This window comes from Dromaius novaehollandiae, chromosome 1, assembly GCF_036370855.1.
Source record: "Dromaius novaehollandiae isolate bDroNov1 chromosome 1, bDroNov1.hap1, whole genome shotgun sequence".
NCBI classification, from domain to species: domain Eukaryota; kingdom Metazoa; phylum Chordata; class Aves; order Casuariiformes; family Dromaiidae; genus Dromaius; species Dromaius novaehollandiae.
In genome coordinates this window covers 192,080,027-192,105,296 of record NC_088098.1, presented here as the reverse complement: position 1 = coordinate 192,105,296, position 25,270 = coordinate 192,080,027, and the positions used below count along the sequence as shown (strand labels likewise).

The 25,270-nt window shown below is 35.1% G+C and overlaps 1 protein-coding gene across 19 annotated transcripts in view; it reads right to left on the bottom strand.

Annotated features, from left to right (window-relative positions):
* SUPT20H (SPT20 homolog, SAGA complex component) overlaps positions 1-25,270 on the bottom strand; it is a 38,269-nt gene that overhangs the window by 9,721 nt on the left and 3,278 nt on the right. For 6 of the 19 annotated variants that reach the window (XM_026098324.2, XM_026098325.2, XM_026098328.2 and 3 more), the window contains exons 3-19: positions 24,488-24,523; positions 23,243-23,301; positions 23,094-23,160; positions 15,610-15,739; positions 14,626-14,729; positions 13,752-13,868; positions 13,582-13,635; positions 12,338-12,477; positions 10,892-11,048; positions 10,742-10,798; positions 9,612-9,683; positions 8,341-8,498; positions 6,609-6,641; positions 4,458-4,575; positions 2,510-2,618; positions 2,122-2,280; positions 74-386 (exon numbers count right to left, since the gene is read on the bottom strand). In XM_026098324.2, coding sequence (XP_025954109.1) covers positions 74-386; positions 2,122-2,280; positions 2,510-2,618; positions 4,458-4,575; positions 6,609-6,641; positions 8,341-8,498; positions 9,612-9,683; positions 10,742-10,798; positions 10,892-11,048; positions 12,338-12,477; positions 13,582-13,635; positions 13,752-13,868; positions 14,626-14,729; positions 15,610-15,739; positions 23,094-23,160; positions 23,243-23,301; positions 24,488-24,523 — 1,883 coding nt within the window. The remainder of the gene's footprint in view (positions 1-73; positions 387-2,121; positions 2,281-2,509; positions 2,619-4,457; positions 4,576-6,608; positions 6,642-8,340; positions 8,499-9,611; positions 9,684-10,741; positions 10,799-10,891; positions 11,049-12,337; positions 12,478-13,581; positions 13,636-13,751; positions 13,869-14,625; positions 14,730-15,609; positions 15,740-23,093; positions 23,161-23,242; positions 23,302-24,487; positions 24,524-25,270) is intronic. The other 13 variants (XM_026098334.2, XM_026098331.2, XM_026098337.2 and 10 more) reach the window with 10 other exon arrangements.

The following is a 25,270-nucleotide window of genomic DNA, read 5'->3' as shown; positions in this document are numbered from 1 at the left end:
CAAGCAACAGAAACACCCCTCCACCCCCACCCCCCCAAGATAAATTAAGAAACCATCGTAACAAAGAACTTACCACACAGAGCCCACTACATTGATGAAGTTAAGTCCTGCAGGGTTTGCCATGACCTGGGTGGAGGTTGTTCCTGTAGTAATGGATGTTACCATGGTGGAAAGAGGAATGGTCATTACAGGCAATGCCTGGCTCAGAGACATTTGCTGCTGAGCAAACGGGGTTAACAAAGTGGGCTGAGGGGTGAAGCCTGAATCTTGGGGAGTAGGGGTGGCAGAAGGGGTAATAGGAGTTGAGCTCTGAGCATCAGGAGGGTGTGGGGTCGATGAAGGGGTGTTGGTTGGAGTAGGAGTAGATGGTTTAGGAGTTCCAGACCCTGCTCATTGAGAAAAATAAAAAGTGCTAGTTTGTTATAAAAGGCCAGTCCTTTTTGTATAATAAGGTTAATGGAATCTTATTTAGCACTGACAATTTGTTCCATTCTTTAAACTGCAAGTGTTAATTTCTACACGAGTGTTGCAGCACGCACTCATTGTTAAGGATGCAGTATATCACACACAAACCCCATTCTCCATGCTTAATTCTTTAAACCGAACACAAATTTGTATCATCCCTCCAAAATTTCTGTCACATTAAGTCATAACTCTATTCAGAAATATTTAAGTCAAAATAAAACAATTTTTCTTAGTGACCATTTTAACCTAATTAATATTTTTGTCCTAAAATGTTAAACATATACTGTATATGCACTGCCTGCACAATAGCATCATGTTAAAAAACATATCATGGAAAACAACAGATTGAACAAAGAACAGATACTATTTCAGTAATTGTGGGCTCAACCTAAATTTGATTAGATAGCTAAACTCCCATTTGCCAAATTTTGATCAAATAAAGAGAACAATTTTTTTTTTAACAGAGGATAATACTGCATCTTTAAAAGTTACTGTGTAATTCCTTCTGCTTAAATGTAGTATGTATAGCTATATTTGTTGTGGATGCAGTAAGCACAGTTTATCAATAGAAGAAAAAATAAAAAACAAAAGCTCTTGAGGTGTTTTCTTTTTTTAGCTTTCATGTCCTGCAGAAAGAAAGGAAAGAAATGTGAATGTCCAGATGTTGTGACCAGAGCCTTACTTACAGTAACAACTGTGTGCATTAGATTTACACAATCCATAGCAGTAACATAAAAAAGTAAGTAAATCTGTTAGAAGAAAACTTTAAGTTTTCTGTTTTTCTTTGTGCAAAACAAGAAGGCAGAAAAATTACACCTTTTGAGCTATCCAGATTTCAAATTATTTAATGCAAAAACCACATAATAATACTGTGCAGGATACTGGAATGTTCAGAATACAATTATTCATAAAAAACCTGAAAAACTGCAGCTGCGATTTCTCTTTTTACAAATCTGTTCACAAAATGTCTCAAGACACACACATTTAAAAACTGTTTATGATCTGTATCTCTGATTACAATATTCCTATCAGTGTTAATGAAAAAAATTAAACTAGGATGTCACTTGTTACGGAAATTTACATTTTAACACCTGAGAATATGGTGCTATCATCATCAGCATCACCACCACACTTGCAATCAGCAATGATTTGTAAAACAGTGTAGGAGTGTTTTAAAAAATCATCTTATAGTTTATTGTATCACCAACTTGGGACTGATCAGATTATATACATACATAGAGATACAACTGCACCAGCTCCTATAACATTCTTTAAAAAAACAGATGCTTAAATTATGTAAAGGCAAACTGATCTAACATACTGTTTTTACACTGGAGGAAAAATCTACACTTTGGAATTGTATGTTGTCACATCATCTACCACCCTTTCATAAAAGAGGAGATCATAGTAATTGCATAAAATATATTTAAACGTATACACAAAGGGTGCATACATATATACAGAAAAAACAAACACAATTACAATAAACATAAAATACATACAGTGAACAAGAGACCTGCCTGAAGCTGCACAACTTATACAATTTAGGGTACACTGTACATTTAAATTTCATCATTCCACAGGTTAAGAAGTTTATCTCAAGAGGCATTTATGCAAAAGCCTAAGATTTAATGGAGAATTTAGGTCGTGACTCACTTTGTGAAGAGCTCGCAGGAGACATGGCAGCTGGAGAAAGCATGCTAACTTGATTAAGATCCATAGATTGTTTCCGAGAAAGACCAGGAGGCTTAGGAGGAGGAGGAGGAGTTGGGGATTTTAGGTGGGCACTTGACTGCTGTGGACTAAAAATATTACCTGAAAAAACATAATTAAAATACATTATGGCTTTGTGAGTTCGTGTTAACCTGTTACTACACAAATTACTGAACAATGTAATTGGAAATCAACAAAATGATGCTTTGGAAAGCTCTTTTCACACATCAGATAATGGTTTTTTCATTAAGATTTTACTAAAGTAATAGTATGTCACTTTAAAATAGTCAGAACACATGGAAAGGAGACACTAAAGTCAGTAAATAATTACCTGAAGAGCTACTTCCTGAACTTGAAGGTAATTTGATAGGAGGAGGTCGGTGTTTTACACCTTTCCCCAATACTGAAGACTGAACAGAGCCTGATATACCTTCTGGCTGCTAGGAGGAAAGAGAAATTAGCACTACCTTAGCAATGATGTGAGCTTCCATATATTTGACAGGAAAGTGTAACAATCCAATTAACTTGTACTATAATTCTCAAAACCATGACAGAATGCCTTTGAAACATTACGGAAATTTTTTTTAAACCATAACTCTATGACTGACTCTTTGCAGATAGAATGCTTACTATCAAGGAGAAACTCCAAAGTGCTGCTAAAATTTAAGCAGAGCTGAAAAAAAATTAAGGAGTTTTATTTTTCTCCATCTTTCTGAAGTCTTTCTTGGCACCTAGAAGAAAGATGTTCTGCTTTTTGTTTGTTCTTATAAACTACCTATCAGGTTGTTCAAGCAGGAATTAACTTCAGCTATTCAAATCTGCTTTTCTTGGTCACTCATAATGGACCTAAATCCATACTTCCAATAGATGGCACTCAAAAGAAAACAGTGAAAATACATCTACAATTATAACCTATATATTTTTACATATAAAGCCATGTATCCCATAAATGAAAACAGCTGTCTAAACAAACATGTAGTCTGCTAACTAGTGTTAGATATTGAAACTAGAAAATGAGGCTCCCAATACAGTGAACGGAATACTTCAGTGCTTGAGCCTAACTTAGATGCACATAGGCTAACAAATCTGAGAATCCACAATTGCACTGAAACAACCTTCCTGGACACTTCAGCCTCCACTGATTCTCAGTAATAAAAGAGACTCACTATCCTTCATTTACATGCTTCTAATTGTTTTCTTACAAAAACAAATCTTTTGAAGAAACTCCTCAGGATTGCCTTTCTCCTTTACGATACAAAAAACCTCCTTAATTCTGAAAACAATGACTAATGTACCATTCAAAAGCAGGCTACATTGTTAATAAGGTAACCTGAGTAACTTTGGTCTTGCTTTTAGTGGAGGTTTAGACAGCTGGACAAGATGACTTCCAGAAATACCCTTCCAACCCAATTTTTTCTATGATTTTTTTAATATATATATATATATATATATATATATATATATATATATATACACACACACACACACACACATATATATATACACATACGTACACATGCATACATATGAATTCCTTTCTGCAACTACTGGCCTTTGCTTACTTTTCCGGCTAACACAAAGAACTCTCTTTCAAAGAAAGGTTATTCTAGGTTAGAAGTAGGTATCCAAGGGAGAGATGCAGCAAAGTGAAACAGAGACTCAGCAAAGTGAATAGTCCCAATTTACTGAAATTCATTTTCTAGTTGGTAAATAGAGCTTACCACTGGGGTACTGAATCTGACCAAGAAAGCCAGCAAAAGTCAATAAATACAGGGCAACATCAACAGGCATGAGAATCTGGCAATGCAGCAATCTCTACTCTGTGTGTACATACAAGCACAGGTGCCTTAAAGATTTTTCCTTTTTTTTTCCCGAAAGTTTGTCTCTCCATATTCAGGTAAAAATGCTTTTTTCTTTTTTTTGTAAAAGAAAAAGTTCAGCTGCTACATTTGATTCTATGTTTACTGGCCTGTACTGGAAAAGTGCACAGCTGTATTTTCCTATGCTGCTCTGTGAAAGATATCTGAAAATAGGGTACACGGTCTACAACAGAACCTGTGATCAAGGAAAACAAAAGTACCTTCCTCCAACCTCTTTACAACATACTTATCCTGAATGACTGATTGTAACAATACTGTGTTTAAAAACTCCTTCAGAAGAAATTTTTAGGTTATTTTACTTTTAAATATAGCTAGCAAAGTATATAGCTAATTTTCTAATAGTTCAATAGTTCAAAAATCAAGTGCAAATATAAGAAATGTAGGGCTCAATAAACTCACTTCCATTTCCTTCCCTGGAGAAAGATGGCTAAGATTGACTGATCCACCTGAATTATGAAACATTTTCACAGGACATTTAGCTTCGTTTTGTACTAACTCTTGGTACTGGTTCACCACTCTGAAATAAACATAAGGACATAAAAAGATTTAAAAAGATTAACAAATTTGAACCTCTAATAAAAAGTCTCTGCTCTGTGTTCCTGTTCTTTCTTTTCTAGCTTAGATTTGTTCCATTTACTTTTTATTACTTTTTTCCTAATGTGCCTTACCAACATTTAGATAAAGTAGTTCCCTGCAGCGAAGCTGAATCAGGCAACAAGCTGCTTTATCTAAGGTCAAGACACACTGTTTTTGAAGAAATAGACTAGAGAAGACAGAATAGCTCCCTTCCCCAAAGCAATTGCAGTTCTTTGGGATGTTAGTCAGTGGTGAATCCACTTCCTTCACATGAATCCAGGATCTTTTACAAGGCCGTGCTCACTGGGTTTACGTGTGTCCTGTGCTTATTTATGTTCTGTACAGAATGGTCAAGCCTCCTTCAATTTGAAGCTGAAGTTAGATGAGGACTTCAAAAGCAAGGGATGGATTGAGAAGTCCATATTGAGTGTATTGCAAAGAATCGCAGGGAAAGTAACTGCTCTTTCTTCTCTGAGTACCAGCACAGCCAAACCTCCTTCTAGGAGACTAGCTAGCAGTGATGCACCAAGGAATATAAAGTGTCAATAACATCAGACAAACAATTTTGAAATACCGTTCCACAAAATCAAATATTACATCTCACAACTAAGTTGAGAAAACTAAATTGAGAGAATACTGTTTCACAAATGTGAGCAGAATACGCTACAAAGTAGGGAGATATGATGAGATAATTGCATTAGCTTACACCTAAGTGTAATGAATTCAATTTTAATTCGGTATAGCACTGATGCAATATGCTGTTACATGACTACTTATGCTGGCATAAGGAAGGTACTCAAGATTCATGGCACAGGAAAGAGGAGAGCGTCCTTTCTTCAGCAGCTAGGATTTAGACCAGCTTAAAATGACAGTGGAACCAGAGTAAGAAAATATTGCATACTCGAAAAGGTGGTCCATCCATCCTTCTCTCACTGTTTCTTCTGCCCCAGCCAGTCCCTGAAACCCAGCTGCTTATTCTCATAGGAGGATTTGCACAACAGAGTGGCAACCATGATCAGGAAATCAATCCCAGTTAAAACTATACCCCTGTATTACTGTTCAGTTTTTGGCCAACCAGTCCCCCAGTGCAGCTTGCAGCAAAACACATAAAAGTTTGTATCAGCACAAAGGAAGCAGGAGAAAATATAAACAAAGAGTTTCTTCAAAGTTATCTATTAAATCAAAAAACACTGAATTTCCATCATATGAAGGATTCATCTTTCTGTCAGGCATGTAAGAAGAGAATGGAGGAGGGTTATGGTATGTATACCACCTCAAGATTTCCTGTGAAGGCACGAAAACATGAACAGCTTTGAGAGAAGCTGCTTTTTAAAGGTTCTGTGCTCATATGCACAAAACACACAGGTATCTAATGGGATCTGTACTGAAAAACATTTGAAGAAACACTTATTTTGCTGCCTCAGTTATCTGAGGCCAGAACTGATATTCCTAATCATTTTACAACCAAAATATACTGGAAAACTATTTTGTTACTTGCTTCAAAAATGAAAGATTACTTCCCTTAAGAAAGCTGAATCAAATAATGAATAGCATGCAAAAATAAATTGTTGAAGTCTTATATTATACTTAAAGTTCAAATTAACAACTTTCATGATTGCCAATTCACCATATGAATTCTCAAGGTGAAGTATCTCTGTTAAGTGCTCTCAGCATTTTACCATTACCTGCATAGTTAACAATAACTGTGCAAATCACTGTGTAACAACATTGGAATTCAGGTAATAGATCAAGCTATATTCAGTTATTTCCTTTTCTCTATTGTTTCTACAAATGTTAAATGTACAAACAGTACACTATATGCTTTTTCCTGTTATGATGATTCACTTCCCATGTTTTCCCTGTCTGCTTTGCAGCTGCTTTCACAACCACAGTATTAAGAGTCATAATGGCTATAAGCACTCAATTCATCCTCTGGCACCAAGCCAACTGCACACACATACTGTATCAATTTACCTTTCAGCATCAGTCTTGGAACCAATAAGGAACCTGAAATGTAAAACGTATAATACATTTTCACTCATGAACTGGACTAAAGAATATGTTTCTATAGGTTTCACAAGGCTTTGAAAGAATGGAATGCTGCTCTCATTTGGGACCTGCCCAGTGACATGAGATACCATATCATCCATATTATTTAGTACTTGAATTACAAACTTGGCTTCATAATTATGTATACAATATACCATACTAAGGTTACATTAAGGATGATGAAGTTCTGTTTCCATTCTAATACGGTCCCCTTAAGAGTGTATTCTCTACAAAGCAAAAGGCATTATGAGAGTTTTCTATTCTGTATTTCCAAAAAAAGGAAGCAAGTATTTGCTATAGAATCTCTACTGTGAAAAGCAGTAGAGCAAATGTATATATAAACCAATGTATCAATCTGCTCAAACAGAAAAAAACATAAGTGTGTTGTGGGTATGTCAAGAACAGCTCTAGCTGTAAAATTTTAACTAAGCTTTTAGTTTCCATTATTTGATTTGACTTGTCCAAATTCCTTACAATTTTCCAAAACTCCCAATTAAGCATTTTTCTTTTGCTTAATGCTTATGGTTTGCAAACTATCTTATTACTTCAGATTTGATATAGGAACTTGTTAGAGCTTTTTTTTAGGAAAAAAAAAAAAAACACAGATCTTTTCTCTGTTTCGCTAGGTCAAAAACATTTTTTATTTTACAATAAAATGATGAAAATGTCTTACGCATCTTTCACTTCCCAAGCTAGGATTTTCAAACGAGTAAGAATCCAAATGCTGATGAACTTCAACTGGCAGTATCTTCAAAGTTATAGACTAGAGCAGTGATTTTCAAGAAAAACTGAGCATCTAACTCCTTTACACTCCTTTCAATTCTCAGCCTTATTACATGACTATAAGCCAGCATTGCTGTTTTGGGAAGATCAGAAGTAGGTATGGAAACAAACACTAAATAGGTCAAGAAGTCCAGGGATAAAACATCCCAAGTATGAAAACATTAAGATTTTAATTAAAAAGTAATAGATAAGAATTATATATTAGACAACAATAAAAATAGCACTGGTAAACAGACTAAAGTTTCTTCAAGCTAACTGCTGTCTGACTTGCTGAAATGCATAGGGTCTGCTCTGCTGCACAGGTTCATCCATAAAAAGAATCTGGCACTGTGCACAATAAAGAACAGAGCTAAGAATAGAGAATCTTTGTAGAACTGCAGCCAACAACAGCATATTCAAAACAAAACCACAAATGAGAGGACTAAGCTTCCTTTGCAGTTCATGCTTTCCTTCATCATTTATTTATTTAGGCTAAAGTTCTCTGGATAATATAATTATTTCTTATGTTTTCACAGGAACAGGTAGATTCTGGCAAAAGGATCAAAATTATGTGTAATTTTTGCTCATCAAAATTATGTCCGCCATTATCTTCACAATTAGAGATTTTCTTCAGCATAGCTTTAATGCAATAGAACATGCAGATTTACTATAAGAGAACATTCAATTATGATGTTTGCTTGAAAAATGTATCTTTTTTGGTAGAAAATTTGCAGGAGAAATTGATTTTCTGATTTTTCAGATAAAACCCTTGAATCAGATTTCTAGCTCAAGTGAAATATAGTAAATTTCTTATCATGACCAAAAAAGACCGCGTATTATTTGTCTTCTCTCATCTATCAGTTCATAGCATAATTTAAACGAATATGTAACTTACTGTGATGGAGTTAACAGGTTATCATTTTCCTCATCACCTTTGAGTGTCTGAATTTTACCATAGTACAATGGATTGCCAAGAGACTGAAAAATAGTCAGTTTTGTTTTTTGAAGCTGATTACCAACTTCACATTCAAACACGTAATCATCTTTTACTTCCTAAAAGACAAAAGAAAATTATCAAATGAATCTTAATCAAGCAGTAAAAGAAACAGCTAGAAAAATACGCTGTGGTTCTAGAAAATGAGAGAGATAAGTAACACACTATAAAAAGGTGCTCTATATCTAAAGAAAAATTGATTTGAGAAGAAATTCTTTAAAGGAGTGGGAGGAAAAACGTTTACCATCTCTTAAAAATACAGAAATATACTAAAACCTACACCAATCATGTCTGATATGGAAAGGCAGGATAAACATATGCAGAAACAATTGCATACAAAAAAAAAAAGTTCCAAGTAGAACGTCAAAGACGAAAATCCCAGAGATGGGAAAGTATTACTTTTGGCTAGTATAAAACTACAAAGACATCATGGAAGATGCTGATAATAAAGTAGTATCTTGCCTCAGAAATTACACGGAACTAGTGATTTGATTTATTACTAATTATTAAATGATTTCTCCTTATCAAATCACATAAATTGTGCTAAATCTTAAAGTCCAATTTACACACTGCAAAAAGAGCTTCCTGTAAGAGGCACGTAATACAACATAATCTCTTTCCAAATTTACCGTTTTCATTTTAACAAAAGCTTTTCCATCAATATTTATATGAGCACGTGAGTGAAGAACTCAAGTGGTTGAACAAAGTACAGCTCCCTGCAAATTACTACATTGTCTTTGTCTTACAGTGACATCACACGTCATTTGGGAGATTCAAGCAACTTTTTCTTGTATTTCTGGAAAACCTGATGAAATTACAGTATCTTGTTTAACTGATTATTCCATTACATTAGTCTTTGGCAAACAGTTACTGCTTTCTTGATCGTGCTCTAATTAGAAAACTGAGATTAACATTTATGAACTAATTTTACAGATTTTTATTTACTTTACATTCCAATGAATAATAAAGCAAATTACTGCTTTTACTAATCATGTGCCTGATGCATTGTATTCAATTACAAGTCTCTAATAATCTCCTTTTCACATTTATATAACACATGGAAGATTACACTGGAGAAGCAAAGACTATTCCCAGATTATTTAGATTTTGTTGAAATAAAAGGCATCTTAACTAGACAAAGGAAAGACTGGCCAAAGGTTTAAACTACTCACATGTGCTGGCCAGACAGTTGGTTGTGAATCATCAGGCTTGATAGACTTTTCCACTTTGGCATATTTTTCCACCTTAAACAAAATGGAGATATTAGAAAAGAAACACAGGAACAGTTTTTTGGGGGCCAGATTTAGAGGTAATACAGCACATCGCTTGTTTTGAAATGTAGCTAACATCAGATTCTTAGAAAATGAGTGCAAGAAACAGCCAAAGATAACTTCACACTTCTTAGAGCACCGCTCTGTGTTCAGCATTTATGAAAAGTGAATCGGAGAACCTTCAGAGATTTACACTTGTTCTACCATATTTGTTATATTAAACTTAAAAAAAACCCCGTTAAGTGGAAAACATGGATTAAAACTACAGATTTAAACCACTGCCCACAATGTGGAACGGTTAAGAGATTTGACAATAGCAAAATTCCTAAACTCTGATCATGGCAGCTACAATGCTGTTGAAGAGCGAAGGGATAGAAAGTTTGTATAAACTTACTGCATCATTTCAAACACGTAATGCACACTCCTGTCAGCTCTATTAAGCCCAGTCTGCATTTGGGCCAAAACTAAAACTTCTTCTAGTCCCATCTGTACACTAACAGAATATATTCTGGCAGTGCCAAAAATCAAGAATGTCTAAGTCCCTGAAAGAAGAATGCTCCTGCATTATTTTCCCTTATACATACACACAGACTGAACACAAGAGTTCCAAATCAGAATTTCTCCATATAAAAATATTAAATTATTAAAAATATCATGTCCTATTGTGTCATAGTATGTCAAAAAAGGTAAGGAATTTCTACCAAGCTAAGTGACTCATTTTAAAATAATTTATCTCATTTCTACTTTTTATATCAGACAACTCCAAACAGGTGTAGTCATTTACCTCACAGCTGGATAATACTGAAGGTCACTTTGCACTGTTTATGTCATCCAAACCATCATGTTTAAATTGCAACGTATTCCAATGTGCTTTAGCTTGTATTTATACGTTACAGTACAGGAAAAGCTATTTCAAATGTTAAAGTCATTCCCAGTTTTAAAAATTAGCATTATTTGACACTGGACACTCTTAGTCATTTCCTTCCTCATACAATACAACAATAATTGATCTTGGTAACATCTGAACTTACATCCACTTCAGGAGGTGCAGTTAAGTAGCAAGGGTTCTGTTTCCACATATCTACACACTGAAAGATGAACAAGAACAAAGCAGTATTAACGTATTTAATATCTGAAATAAATATTTAAAAGTTCACCCACCTAAGTCTTAAAGCACTTACATTTCCAGCTTTAGAAATTTTGAGGTCATACTGCTGGGCTCCTTTCCTCTCCTTTCTTTTCTGTAAGTAGTCAAGTAGTCTAAGCTGAGGTGGAGTTGAATAATGAGCCACTTCCTGCTGCCTGTTCAGAGATGACCTGGAGTACCTTTTGAAGCACCTATGATAAAATGATAGATGAGCTTGAAAAACCATGAAAATCAAACACCCCATTGCCTATAAACAAACACAAAAATATGCAGGAAAGTGCTATTTACATCGAGACTAAAAGGAAGGTTTTGCAACATTCATTTTAAATTATTTTTCTTGACTATACTGTATAACTCAAACTCTTGACTTCGGATTTTTAAAAAGTGTTAGTATTCTGTTCATGTACTTCAGATCTAAGAATCTGTGACATATTTTTGAAATACATAACGGAAGTACATTGTCAAAATGAGTAACTATCTACAAAGTTACGAACCTTGTAAAATTGGTGTATTATCAGAGATTTCAGTTCTGCCAAAAGACCCATGTACTGCTTATGTACCTAGAGAGTTATATAGTTACTGTGTTGTTTTTGTACTATCCTGCATTCTTTGTGTCACACAGAATCCTTTGGTACATTAATACTATCCTGAACAATCATGCAAGACCTCTGCATATTTTTCTAACAGATTGATCCAGCTGTCCTTAAAATTAAAACTTAGTGGTCAATGAACAATTTCCCTATTTACAATTACATAGCAGTACCACTGGTTGTACAGGAGCATAATATTTCAGTGCATATCTACTTTTAAGTATATTTTGGTAATTCTAACAGACTATTAGTACTTTATCATTCTACAGAATGAAATGTACCTTTTTTTACTAAAAAAATGCCAACCATTTCAAGCTTTCATGGAAAAAAGTAAACAACCATGCATGAAAGTTACATTTTTATATAATGCATTCCACATTGCTTATAAAGTTACTGTGGTTCTAATATGCTGATACTTTGCATAGCCTTAATTTCAAGCATATAAAAAATCCTCTTGATTTCTTCATTTAGGGTTAAACTTGTACATAGCTTTTAAAGGATCAGAGACCAATAAGCAATATATCAATTCATGTATTTCGCATTACTGAGCTGCCATCTGCTTCAGCTTACATCTGAATTAAGCAAAAGTCTAGACAAGATGGTAACTGCAACATAATTCATTATGTTAAGAAAATAGTAAGTGTGCATTTTTCTGATATACAGGAATATATGTATTACTGGATGTATTACTAATTGAAATACAGTACAAAATAGCACACTTCAAAAGATACAATTCCTTGACTGTTCCTAGTATTTATTTAATTAGATACGAATTTGAGCACTGCACATAAGAAGCCAAAGTTTTGATGTATAGCACTGCTTGCACTTTTTGTTGACGCACCCCATAAAATTTGAAAGAAAGTCCTAACATGCTGCAAACTGAAAACTACCGTTTCATTGGGCGAGTATTCATCTTCTGCTTGTTGTACAGGAGTCTGTTAGTGGTGCAGGTCACTGCTATTGAAGGATCAAGACACAAAGGCTCTGCTGTAGCCAAAATAAGTTGACTCTCAAGAAGAAGTTTGTCCTCCTGTAACATATACAGCTATTAATAAATACATAAATCTAAAAATTTCTATACTAATTAATAGAAACCTATGCACATACACACTATCTTACAGAAAACTGAGAAGATTGCTGTGGACAGTCAACAACAAAAAAATATGTTAAACAGTTATTAAGTACCCCTATCCATTAACAAGAGTTACAGAGCTGTGGGTGAGGTTTCTAATCTTAGAAGAGATCTTACTGAAAAGCAGATTTTATAGAGTAGCAGTGGCAATGAAATTAATTGCCTGCCAGTGATTTTTCTTGATGGATTGGCAATCAACTCCATAAAGATGATCTACACGGGACTTCTGGTTACAATCTGAAATGAATTTGAGTATGATTGTGCCTCTGATGATACAAACAAGCACTCTGAGAGCACTGTGCTCTTCAGCATTTAACTAACTACACAATCTTAATCATTTACAATATTCTTCACTGCAATAATATGATTAGGTAAGTGCTGCTACAGGAGCAATAGCATCATCAGATTCCAAGGACCACCCTGAAATTGTATGCTGAAGATGAATGAAGTACGGTAGACTAATTAGAGCCAGTCTGACATTCAGCATGATCAAAACCAGAGCTTTTAGCAACTCCTAGTGTTTTCTGTGGTATCGCGTAGGAAGCTGCTATTAACAAGTCTACCTGGCAGCTCACTGGAGCATGGGATGCAGGGCTGTAAGATAATTTAGGTTGGAAGGTGCCTCAAGAGGTCTCTAGTCCAACCTGCTACTCAAAGCATGGTCAGCTTTGAGGACAGCCCACATTACTCAGGGCATCAGGTCTTGAAAACCACTAAGGACGGAGCAGTTCTGGACAATCTCTGGATGAACCTCTCTGGACAACCTGTTCCACTGCTTGACTGTCCTCATGGTGAAAAATATTTTCCGCATAGTCAGTCTGAACCTCTCATTTCAACTTAGGTCTATTATCTCTTGTTCCCCTACCATGCACCACTATGCACATCAATCTGACAGTTTTCATTAATCCAAGATATCATCAATTTCTGCTTATCCGATTTTATTAAACTAATTAAGTACATTTACTACATCACTGTAAAGCTTAAAAGTAACTGGTGACTCACCTGTGTCCATTTGTGGTTGTCACTTGTTATAGAATGCACATCACAAATTAAAGTCTGAGGAGAGAGACAGAATGCTAGTTATCTTTCAACAAAATAATATTTTAAGTAATAGTTTACATCTAGACTGGAAATTACTACAACAGTGAAGAATGACTTGAGGCACTTCTTACCTGCATTGTAGGACGCAAAAGAATGTGCTTGCTTTGGTACATTGGGGATTTCATGTTACCAGACTGCCTATAGTCACGTATTTCTGCTATGACACACCCACAATGAAAAATGTTAACCTAGTTGAAACAAACAAAAAAGTGTGAATATCCAAGTATCTACCAAATTATCTCCCCTCTCCAAAAACAAGTTTGCTATGTATGTGTTCTAAATACCACGGATAGGATTGATGCATGAGACCATTCTGACTTTTATTACTATTGTAAAAAAATGTTAAATGCAATTGTAACTGCTCATGAATTCATATCTTCGCTCTGTAAATAAGGTTCATAAACAGAATATACTCAAGAAGAAAAATTTATCCCCAGCGCTAGTTAGTGCAATTTCTGCCAAGTCAGTGCAAATTGTGAAGTTGCTTCCGTTTATTAAGGTACTGCATAAAACCTCTGGTGCTTATTCATTGATATTATGGTTAAAAATACTTACTAGTTCTATCAAGACCAGTGGTCTTTACCACATACCTAGACAAATCTAACCTGTGTCTCAAACACTGCATTTTCATATGCCAGAAATGTAATTTTAAGAAATTCATGTCACATATTTCATAGCAACAAAGAACATTTTGCAAGAGCACAGAATCCTAGTGGTCTGTCAGCATAAACGACAGCAATGCCTCTTCTATCTCTTTCTCTCCAATACATATGAATTATTTGTTCTGGATATCAAGAAAATATTTATTAGGGGCATAAAATAATATGGCCCCAAATGCACAATCTTTCTGTCTCACGTGTTTGGAAACATCCATAAGAAACATTCCAAGATCAAAGTCTATCCAGGTACAAAACATGACTTCTTTTCAAAAACAAACTTTCACACCTGAGATTTTTCCAGAAGATCAACCAGAACAGGTGGTAGCTCCTCTGCATCCAAATATTCAAGCAGTTCTCCTTCCTCATAAGGCAGCCGAATGGTCTCAGAATCTGAATTTAAACAAAACATACTGCTTTTCTTTTGCCTCTCAGTTCAAACTTGAACAAAGTGAAATTTTAAACGAGCTTGCCACATAGGCTTGCCATAGGCCAGGGCTGGTGGAAACTAATCCATACTGCACAGGATTCATTTTTATGTCCATTTCTGTTTCCAGGGCTTGATTTAGCTCTTACTGTGCTAAAAGGCAACACGCTCCTTTACAGCTCAACAGGAGCCAATTTTTGCTTCCAAATGATTTACTTTATGCTCACATGGCATGTCACACAGTATTGGGTGGCATAAAGAGGCAATCAAACTGGAATGCAGATGCTTTTAGTCTCACCTAGATACAGGACTCAGTGCAGGGGGTGGGAAAAAAAAAAGTCTGAGAGAAGGAACCTGAAATGAGAGAAACTCAAGTAAGGAAGCCTGGGAAAAAAGCAAACTGATGGGAAGCTGAGGAGAAATAAGAGAGTGGAAGTGGCTGAGCAATACTGAAGAGAAAATGGGGTTTGGATGGGATTCTTAGTAACAGAGACTTGCTAAGATAAGTAATATTGGGGAAAGGAAAAATACCCAAAAACCTCAAACCAAAAAGCTGGGACATGCTACAGTTAACATCCACTGACTGTATAAAGGCTTGCCCCAGGCTAAATGCATTAGAATATAAAAAGGAAGGTTATTAAGAAGACTCGTACCAAATAATTTGCACTGTATTGATACAGAGTCCATCTACAAGCACCTTACAGCATTATGCAAATTTTTATTTCAAGTACTGATTTGTACAGGCGATTATGTTAGAAGCAAAACAAATGCAAGCAACTACAACGTGTTCTAACAGTTTATAGAGAACTCTGAATATTTTTAAAAATGAAATAGCAGAAATGTTACCTGAACCATTTTTTCCCCTGAGCATCAGTGAATAACCCTCATTTCCTGGATAGAGGTTCACTACCAGACATGATAATGTCTCCTGCATAACCAGCTTCTCAAGTAAATTCACATTTCGCCTCAGCTTCTGCTTTAAAAGTAAACATTGCTCATGAACATAATACTATCAAGTAATTACTAGCAATAAAACAGTCATTAGAATCTGAATACTATTTAGATTAACGTTAAAGCATATATCTAAACAGACCCATGTTAATGAATATACTTAAGCACACAAGACTTGTTTTTTGGAAAATTATTCATTGCAATTAAAAAAAAGGCTTTAATTATAGGTCCATAGACAACACAACTAATAAGAATGACCTATGACACAATGTTGTAAATTTACTGTGTACTATTATTTGCATCATTTATATGTGGATCATTTATACAATTTTATATTGCTAAGAACAAAAAAAAATATTTAATACTTTGGAATATTCCTAACAGAAGCAAGTATTTCCTTCCAGGATTACACTGCAGAATTACAGCATTTTGAAGCTTCCTTAATTGCACTGTCCTGTCTATATTTGTTGAAATCTGATCTAGCAGCTGCAGAGACCATTTCATTAATTATAAAAGAGATCTTTTCCATAAATAACAGATTTTTAAAATGAATGAATATGTTTCCAACACCCTGTGCAAGTATGACAATTTAAAACATTTTAAAAGCCCTCTTCACAAGAAAAACAATGTTTTCTAAACTTCAGATAACTTTTACACCTTCTGGCTGGAGACTTGACTTCATCATTGAACACCAGGATTGGGTGGATCTTTGCACTCGAGGGTATCCTTTGTGCTCTAGTTAGGGTGCCCAACAGTAGTCTGGCACATTTCACACACAACCGCTAAGTAGTAGTGCACTATCTCTGCCTTTTTGAACAAGTAACAGCAAAAATGTAGTAAGACAGAGGCAGAATGACTTCTCCTATGGGGGGGATGCTCCTAAGAGAGAAAAGCCCTCCCTCTCCAAAAGAAAACAAAATACGAAAGAATATCAATGTAATTTTAAAAGGCATGCAGAACAAAAGAAGAAAAATCTTGTACTTCCTCCTAACTAGTTTTGGTACCATTGCCAAGAGCTAACTCTTTCCCATGCATCATGAATGATGCCAAGATCATACTACTTGTTACAGCTTAGAAATAACTTAGAAATAACATGGAAACTAACACAGAAATAGACAGCACAGAAATTCTGGGGAATTCATGGGGAAAGACCTGGAAAAGACAGGGAGAAAGAAGGAAAACATGTTCTGACAACAATAAAGGTAAAGACAGCCAAATCTTCACATATGGCTCTGGAGACGCAGCCTGTTTTGTAAAATCTTTTTCAGTTAAGATTCCTACTAACCCCACAGACCTCTACTATAATACAGGATGCACATGCACTGCTTCAATTTTCAGTCACATCACTGAGTAGGGGTACAGCTATAGAGCCTTCACTTAGACACGCTGTGAAATCACTAGGAGCACAATCATTGCCATTTGAATGCAAAATTAGCACTCCATCAGTCTGACATTATTTCATCTTAACATTTGTTAGTAAAGAACATTTTAGAGGAAATGTAACAAACTGCAAGTGGTATTCCCACCCATGCAAGAGAAATACAGGAGCAGTAAGTGACAGTGACTGAGCTGTTAGTTTGCCATGGTTAGCCTAAAGTTGTCTTTAAGAGGATTTGTCAACAAACATCCATCGGTCTTCTGTTGATGGAAAAGAACTACTTTCAGTGTTGGATAATTAATACTTTTCATACTAGAATTCTCTGTTCACTTAAGGGGTTTTATTTAGGTGGGCAGAAAGGAATGTGGGAAATCTGTAAGACTTGATTTTGAAAAAGGTAACCATTATGTTATGCAAGAAAGGTTAACAGGAATTTAAACTCAAATATGCAGATTCCAAAACACTTATATAGTAATTTGGACTACTTAGAAGCATCTATAAAGCAATCAAAAATAAAAAATTCTATTCCTCTATCATTAGAACAGAATTAATACTGCTTCTGGAGGTTGTTATTAATAACAACATTGACATTTCTAATTCAGCTTTACTATTCTCATGAGCTGAAGAAAACTGATCAGTCAATTAAGAGTATTATTCTATGCTAAATACAGGCACTGAATAATGTCTACTGACTAATAACCACTTGGAGAATTTCTAAATAAACAATATACCTTTTCCAGAAATTTGTCCATGAGTACAACAAATAGTGATGAGAGATTTATTTTTACAGAAGGCTGCTGCTTGTGACAACTGGTAAGTAACAAACATAATGGCAATCCATTTGTAAATATAATCTAATTCAGTTAATCACATTAATTTAAATTTATTCAATGAGTGACATCTTAGGGTTTTATTTTTTATTTATTTTTGATTGGTAATAGTTGATCAGTATGGCTTGGGAGGTTTTTGCCTTCCCCCCTCACTCCCCCTGGGTTTTTTTTGTGGGGGCAGGGGGGGCTAACAGGAGAAGTCAGGGAGAGGAAAGAGGAGTGGACCATCACATGTTTCTGACACTGCATCCACATTGTTCATTCTGAACAGAAATTGTTAATATGTAAACCTATTTTAAAATGTAGTATCTCTCCGAGAAATCAGAGTAAACATTAGTGTTTTAAGTGTAAAACTTCAATAAATGGGGACAAGAGTCATGCTTCACTAAGCATGAAAAGTTTTATAAGCACAACACCAGCTTTCTCCTGTGAGCTGGCTACTGGAGGTATTAGCTCAGAGCTGATACTAAACATTAGGTCAGATGTTGTCTAGAAATATTTTTAAGATTGACTGACTGGAGCATATTATATTTCTTAAGCATTCAACACAGTGTACACTGCAAGAGTTCAGATGCAAAGCAACTGGCCTGGTTGTTTGGTTCTTTTGGCTGATGTTCCTGACCCTCCCTGACTTCATCCACACAAAGACAGCATTCCTCCCTCCCTGAATTTGCACCCGACAGCTACTGCATGATGGTTAGGAGGCAGCACAGGAAAGGTGCAGGTGCTTTCCTTCTCTTGCAGTGACTTCTGATTTCTACCACTGAAAAAACGATACTGACCATTCCCATCTAACAAAACTGAAGTAGTAATTTTATATTATGTTTGCAGTTCCTCCACCCTTCGCTATGAGTGAAATGCGACTTTAATACCTTCTCCTTGGATGGTACAAAACTTACACAAATAAAACTATGTTTTCTGATTATCACTGCTTTTCTTGCCCCCTCACTGTAGCATTTTAAATGGATTTTCCCCACTTGCCTTTATGACTGAAAAAAAAAAATCAAAAACATAAACAGATCACTTCCTTAAAAAAAGCTCTTGTAGCTTAATATATCTTTGTGACATACAAGTATAAAAAACATCTCAGGTTCTCCCTGTGACTGAGAGCATATTTCATTAATACCAGCACCACTTTACAAATGCACAGAAGGTACAAGAATGGACTGGATACCACTTCTTTTATTCTCTGCAGGGCTTGACAAATGAAAAACTTGTGTATTAACAAGAGTTGGCTGTGTTCAGTATTATACAATCTGCATAAGTTGATAGCTTCTCTGATTTTCAGTAATTAGAAAAAACAGAATTTAGGTTTTATTATGTCACACCAGACTCAGATCAATCACGTTATTTTTACTGTATGGAGTTTTCAGTGTAAAGCAAAATTTATTTAACAGCCATTGCAACTTTGGTACAATCATTTTCTCAAAACCTTAAAGGCTAATAGATTTCACTGTACATATCTTGTTCTAAAATAAGCAAAAAATACTGTCTTATTCTATTCTTTTCAACTCTAGAGGCAAAAGGAACAACAGAAAGACACTCAGGTTTTGGATCTTTTAAAAAGTGCACAGCATTTCCTATTTTCAGAGAGCAGATGTCTTATTCAGTGTTTTCTTCTATAAATAATTTAAGGAAGAATTTTGAGAGGCCAAGATCTATTCAAAGTGAGATCACAAATCTTATATTCAAAGTATTTCAGAATATTTCCTTCAGGGTAAACAGTTAAGAACCAGTTTTAGGATAAATTTCTCCAAATGACGTATCTGTTTTTTTAGGCATAGAGCAGGGCAATAGGAAGGGGAATTGAAATATCCCTTCCACGGACACATAGTTCAGGTTGCTTTAAAATCTACAGTGCCTAAAGTGGTTAAAGTAATCCATATACAGAAATTTATTATTATTTTTTTTTTCTTGGAGGGGAGAATCTCAATCAAATATCCCATCCTGATGGTATTACTTATAGACTCCCCAAGATATGACAGCAGTACAGCTAACTATGAAACAAGTCAACAGGCTCAATGAAGGAATTCACAAGTGAAGTTATATGGCTAGTATAGTACACAAAGGAAGATCAAATATGATTGATTATATAGGACCAACTTCTGATCTAACTTGCATAAGAATTATAATACTAAGAGAACAAAAATACCAAATAAGTCAGATATCAAATATCCATTAAGCATAAATGAAATAACCAGGCATTATTTAATCATTTCTCTAAAATCTGTAGATTATCAAGATAAAAAGAGCTTTCATTTTGATATTTTAAGTGATTTCACATTTTTAAAGCTGATGTGGTGAGGTTTCTTCATGTCAAGAAGAATTTCTTTCTTACTCTCCGCATAGTCTGGTCAATAGTGTCAAAGATACCACAATTCAATCTTCCCTTATTTTTAACACAACTATCAGCTACTTACAGATTAATTGCATGAACACTGCTAAGCATTTTTTTTTCAGGAAGCAGAAAGAGCAAAGCAGAATTTCTTATGTACTGACTGAAAGAAAAACAATCCATACAACCTGTGGAGATATAAATTTGGGAGACAAAATACAGGGTATAAACTGAAGCCTAAGAATGTTTGTGACCTAGCTGAACCTAAACCAGACCCTGAGAGAAGAATACAGCTAAGAGCTGAGTGCTTCCACTAAGATGTAACTCGACATATCAAGTCATAGGCTGCCACTCCAAAAGAGATGAGTATTAATGTGTCTAGTAAAGCACAAGAGCCATGCATTCGCTGTTATGGAGGCAAAAACCCCTTTTCAGTTTCAGAAGTATTATTTAACAATTTTTTCTAGATTGAGTTTAAGCAAAACCATTGGCTGAAACTGTTACCTTTAAAATGCATTCTTACAGTCGTTTCTTCGCCTTACACATGCAAGTTATTTATATTTTCTTCAAATACAGAAAGATGCATGGAAGATGATGTTTTACACCATTTCCCAAACACACCTAACCCTGCCTATCATTCATCACAATCACAGATTAATCAAGTACAAAAAAACCCCTGAAGATCACCATTATCTGGCACTCTTTATTCACGTATCATCATTACTCATCCCCCACAGCTGCCAGCATTTTTACAGCAAAGTAGCAGATACATGCTTTATTATTTTTGCATAGTCCAACATGGAATTCAAACTATTGAATTCCAGTGACGTTCATTAACAGTGTTCTGAAAGTTTCATTACTATGAAATGTTTTCATGATTGCACACTAACAGCATAGTTAGTTCTCCTTTTAGTGCGCATATGCACAAACAGAAGAGATTCTGAAAAGGAAGTGTACAGAAAACTTTTCTTCACAGAAGAGAACCCAGGCATGTTGGACTAATGCAAGAAGATCAATAATGAATTAGTCCTTTATGAATTATCATGGAAAAATTAGTCTTCCCTATGAACACCAAGATCAAACAAGAATATGAGTGACTGAGTAAGACACAGGTTAGGAAACAAGAACATGGGAAAGAGGCAGTATTACAAAGACCTAAGGCACAGGGAGAAAGTTAGGACTGAAAAATAATGTGAGGCAGTATACTAAAACATGTAGGATTCTGCTGTCATTGAAAACATTGCTTCTGAGTTGACATACACACAGCCTGTACCATCAAGATAGTGCAGTGCTGAAATAGAAGCTGACACACTTCTGTACATCAAAATCTTTAAGTTACATTCAAGTTATTGGCCAAACTGCAGTCAGAATACTATTGCCCTCTTCAGGTTTATCTCGAAAACCGAGACATAAATAAGCAGTCCTACGCTCATGGATGAAGTTCCACAACAGCATCATCTTCTAACCTCTGTCTCTCAACCTTTACGCTTCTCATTTTCAATAATGAGAAACCATAACATTATGACCAAGGTATCTATTAACTACTCATATTTCATTTTAGGCAATAAAGCCTCTAAATATGTTTTGCTATCATAATAAGCTTCCAATTCTTAAATAGGAACTTAATAGCTTTTACTCAACTCTAAATCAGGAATAATTCATTTAGTCTTTAAAATACTGTGATTTTTTAACTTTTCTTCACTACTGATTTTATTGGAGAAACACGAGTTTGCCAAGTGCCTTCTGGTTTAGCAGCAACTATAGTACTGTACTCCTACTTCTTCCAGATTCCAGTTTTGTAAGCCCAATCTTCTCCCTGCTGTTCAAACACCTTGTTATCCATTCACTATTGCTGTTTCAAGCAAAATGCAGAGGTGAAAAGATTAACATCTCATTTGCATTTGCGATACAAGACAGCATCATATGTTAATTAGTGCCAACTAAATCAGTCTCACCCAAAAAAGTGTTACAGGTGCTCAACAACTGTAATATCTCATGGGTTTTTATTTTACTGTGGGAAGCAGCAATGCAATAGTTTCCAGAGCTCATCCTTCTCAGTCCATTTTTATACTCACAGTTTAGCAAAGCAGCTTATGGCTTTTAAGCCTTAGATTTACTGTTGCTAAGCCTGGCTGAGCTTCTTTTGCAGTATTAACTGATGAGCTGTTGAGACGTTCTGTTATCCCAGAAATCAATGTGAATTTACAACAGAGCATAGATTCTAAAAGATTTTCCAAATATTTTTTTCCACGGCAGCCATGCTAAGCATGCAATTCAAAAACAGTGATAATGACAACAATGCAAGTGGCACTGACACTGGTCCTGAACTTGCTCTCAACCAACTTCAATGAGGGAGGATTAAAACAATGGACAGGTCACTCACACCAGTGTAGGTCCTGCTATTATTCAGTTATTTTAATAGTACTGCCTGTCTGTATTATATTAAACTTGTTACACACATCTTTCCATTCTAGATTGTTCCTTTGTAATTCCTTGATATTTCACATACACAAAAGCAGCTCAAGAGTACCACAGCACAATCTTCACAGTCACCTGTTTCTCTTTCATTTTATTCTCTTTGAAAACAGATTACCAGGTAGTCATCAGCCCTCCCACCACCCTGTTTTTACTAAAGATTGTACCAAGATAACACTGTTAAGTTACATAGTTGGTTTAGTCCACAGAAGCCATTAATCTTTCCTATTGTAATCCTAGCCTTAGGTAACTACCGCAGTTACCAGACTTTAAGAAATGGAATAACACTGATATTAAGAAAAAAAGTCTGCATTTGCCTGTTTAAGCAGCAATGCAAGGTTGCGTAGCAATTTCCACTTACCTTTATCTCAGGCTCTTTTTCACATTCTTCTATATACAAATCATAGAGTTTTTGAAATACAGATTTTCTGTAATTAAAAAAGCTTAATGTAAAAAAAAAAATAAATTGAAGAAACACAATCAAAAACTAAATACTGAAATGTTTGCTACCTTCCACTGGATAAATATTTTCGTTTGGGAGGTCTCTGACGGGCACTTTCAATGATATACTGGAGAAGAAAGGTAAACCAAAAAATAATACTTGCATTAAAAAGAAATTTAATTTTTGCTATCAAGCTGCTTTAGATCATTATCAGACATTGTTCTATGTATACAGTAAATAATTACCACAGCTATGGTAAATGGCCACCAAAAATGTACTAAATGTGATCTACTGTATGTTATATTCACCAACAAGGAAGCATTTCTCATTTCAACTATGAAATACAGTACTTCATGGCTATGAAATGAATGAGTTGCACTCCAAGCCTTGATCTGTACCTACATTTTGTAATCATAGTAGTAAGTATTTACAGACACCTTGTTTACTGAAGTTAGCATGTTACAGTCAAATTTAGGCCAATACAGTCAAATTCAAGTGTATTGGCTCAACAGTATTTACGTATCAAGTATTCATCAACATAATCAACTTAAACTTTATTTTTCTCCTTGTTTCTCGCATCAGTGCTTTGTTTCATTAATTTATAGAGCTGTGTCTTATAAAATATGTACATTAATTACAATAATATACATTAAAAAAATTTATGTACATCAAACATTTTTATTAAAAAAAAAAAGCGCTACTCATGATACCATACCAGTTAAAGGTAGCTTAAATTCTAACAAACCTTCCCTAAATATTTCTCTCAAGTATTTTTATTAACACTTTAGCTTAGAATTTCAATGAAGACAGGTCTCCCTCAGAAATATATATTTCCCGTAAAAGTGATCAAGGTAAGCATTACATCACATGCCAGCATAAAAGAACCTGAATGTAAAAGCATCTGCCTCTTTGTCCTAATTGAGCTACCCTTAACAACACAATCAAGATTTTGCCATACATTTCTGTCTGCTATCTCTGATTTTAGAGTGAATTATCACTACATAGCTCTTGCTTATTTCACAGCACATAGATTTGCTGTGTTTTTGAAGAAAAACAAAGTCTTGCATGCTTTATCATCATTGCACCTGATGTTCTCAACACATTTGGAAAGAGACAAATGCCTGGCCTGGCAATTTTAGCAAAAATTTTGCAAAGCCAGTGTTGCATGTATTTGTGATTATATATATGTGTATGCACACATACACGTGCCCCGTGGCTCCCCCCCCCCATTTTTCACAAGAAATACAGAACCGTAATATTTAAGTATGGGCCCAATAAGTTGTTTACGTGCAAATAATTTAGCTACTCCTTACCTCTGCACGATCCAATGCCAGTTCTAAAGCTTGTTGCTGCAAGAATTATAAACAACTTTCTTAGAAAGTATGTTAATTATATAACCTTGTACTAAACTCTGTTACTATTGATATTAAATAATTTTTAGAAGATGTAGTTAAACATTGTTTGGCACATACTAAACATGGCAGCTGAAACATCATGTAAGTGCATTAATGGTCATTAATCCCACCACCAAGTGTCTATATTTGCAAAGTTTTGATCAAATAATGAGGTGTTAGAACAATGACAGGCAATTAGAACTAAAAGCAGGAATAGAAACCATGCCTAATAAAGGTAATGACAAATGTTAATCAAAAAAGTTACAGGCAACAAGTAGAAAACCTTTTCTGTTTTCTTAACCTGGCCGTTAATACAACAGAAAGTAGGCAGGTACGAGTATGAAAAGAGACAGCAGTAATGGAAAAGGTATTCTTGAACAGTAGTCCAGGAATAAAACAGTAAATGCTTAGACACTGATGCCAAAGTATTAGAATAGTTATTTTTCCACACAATGGAGATGAAGATCCCAGACTCAGAAAGTCACTTCTCTGCACAACACAATGTTCTTTGGGAAGAGTTTCTAATGATATACTATTAGCTGACTGAGAAATGAATGCAGCCTCCACTCCAGATTTCCTCCAAGGCAGGCTAAGAAGTATGCCTGATCCTAGAACAGCACATTGAAATCCTTGCAAAAGCTTCCCTATATCTCATGGTATACTTGAAAACATTTGTTTTAATTGATTCAACCTCTTTGGGAT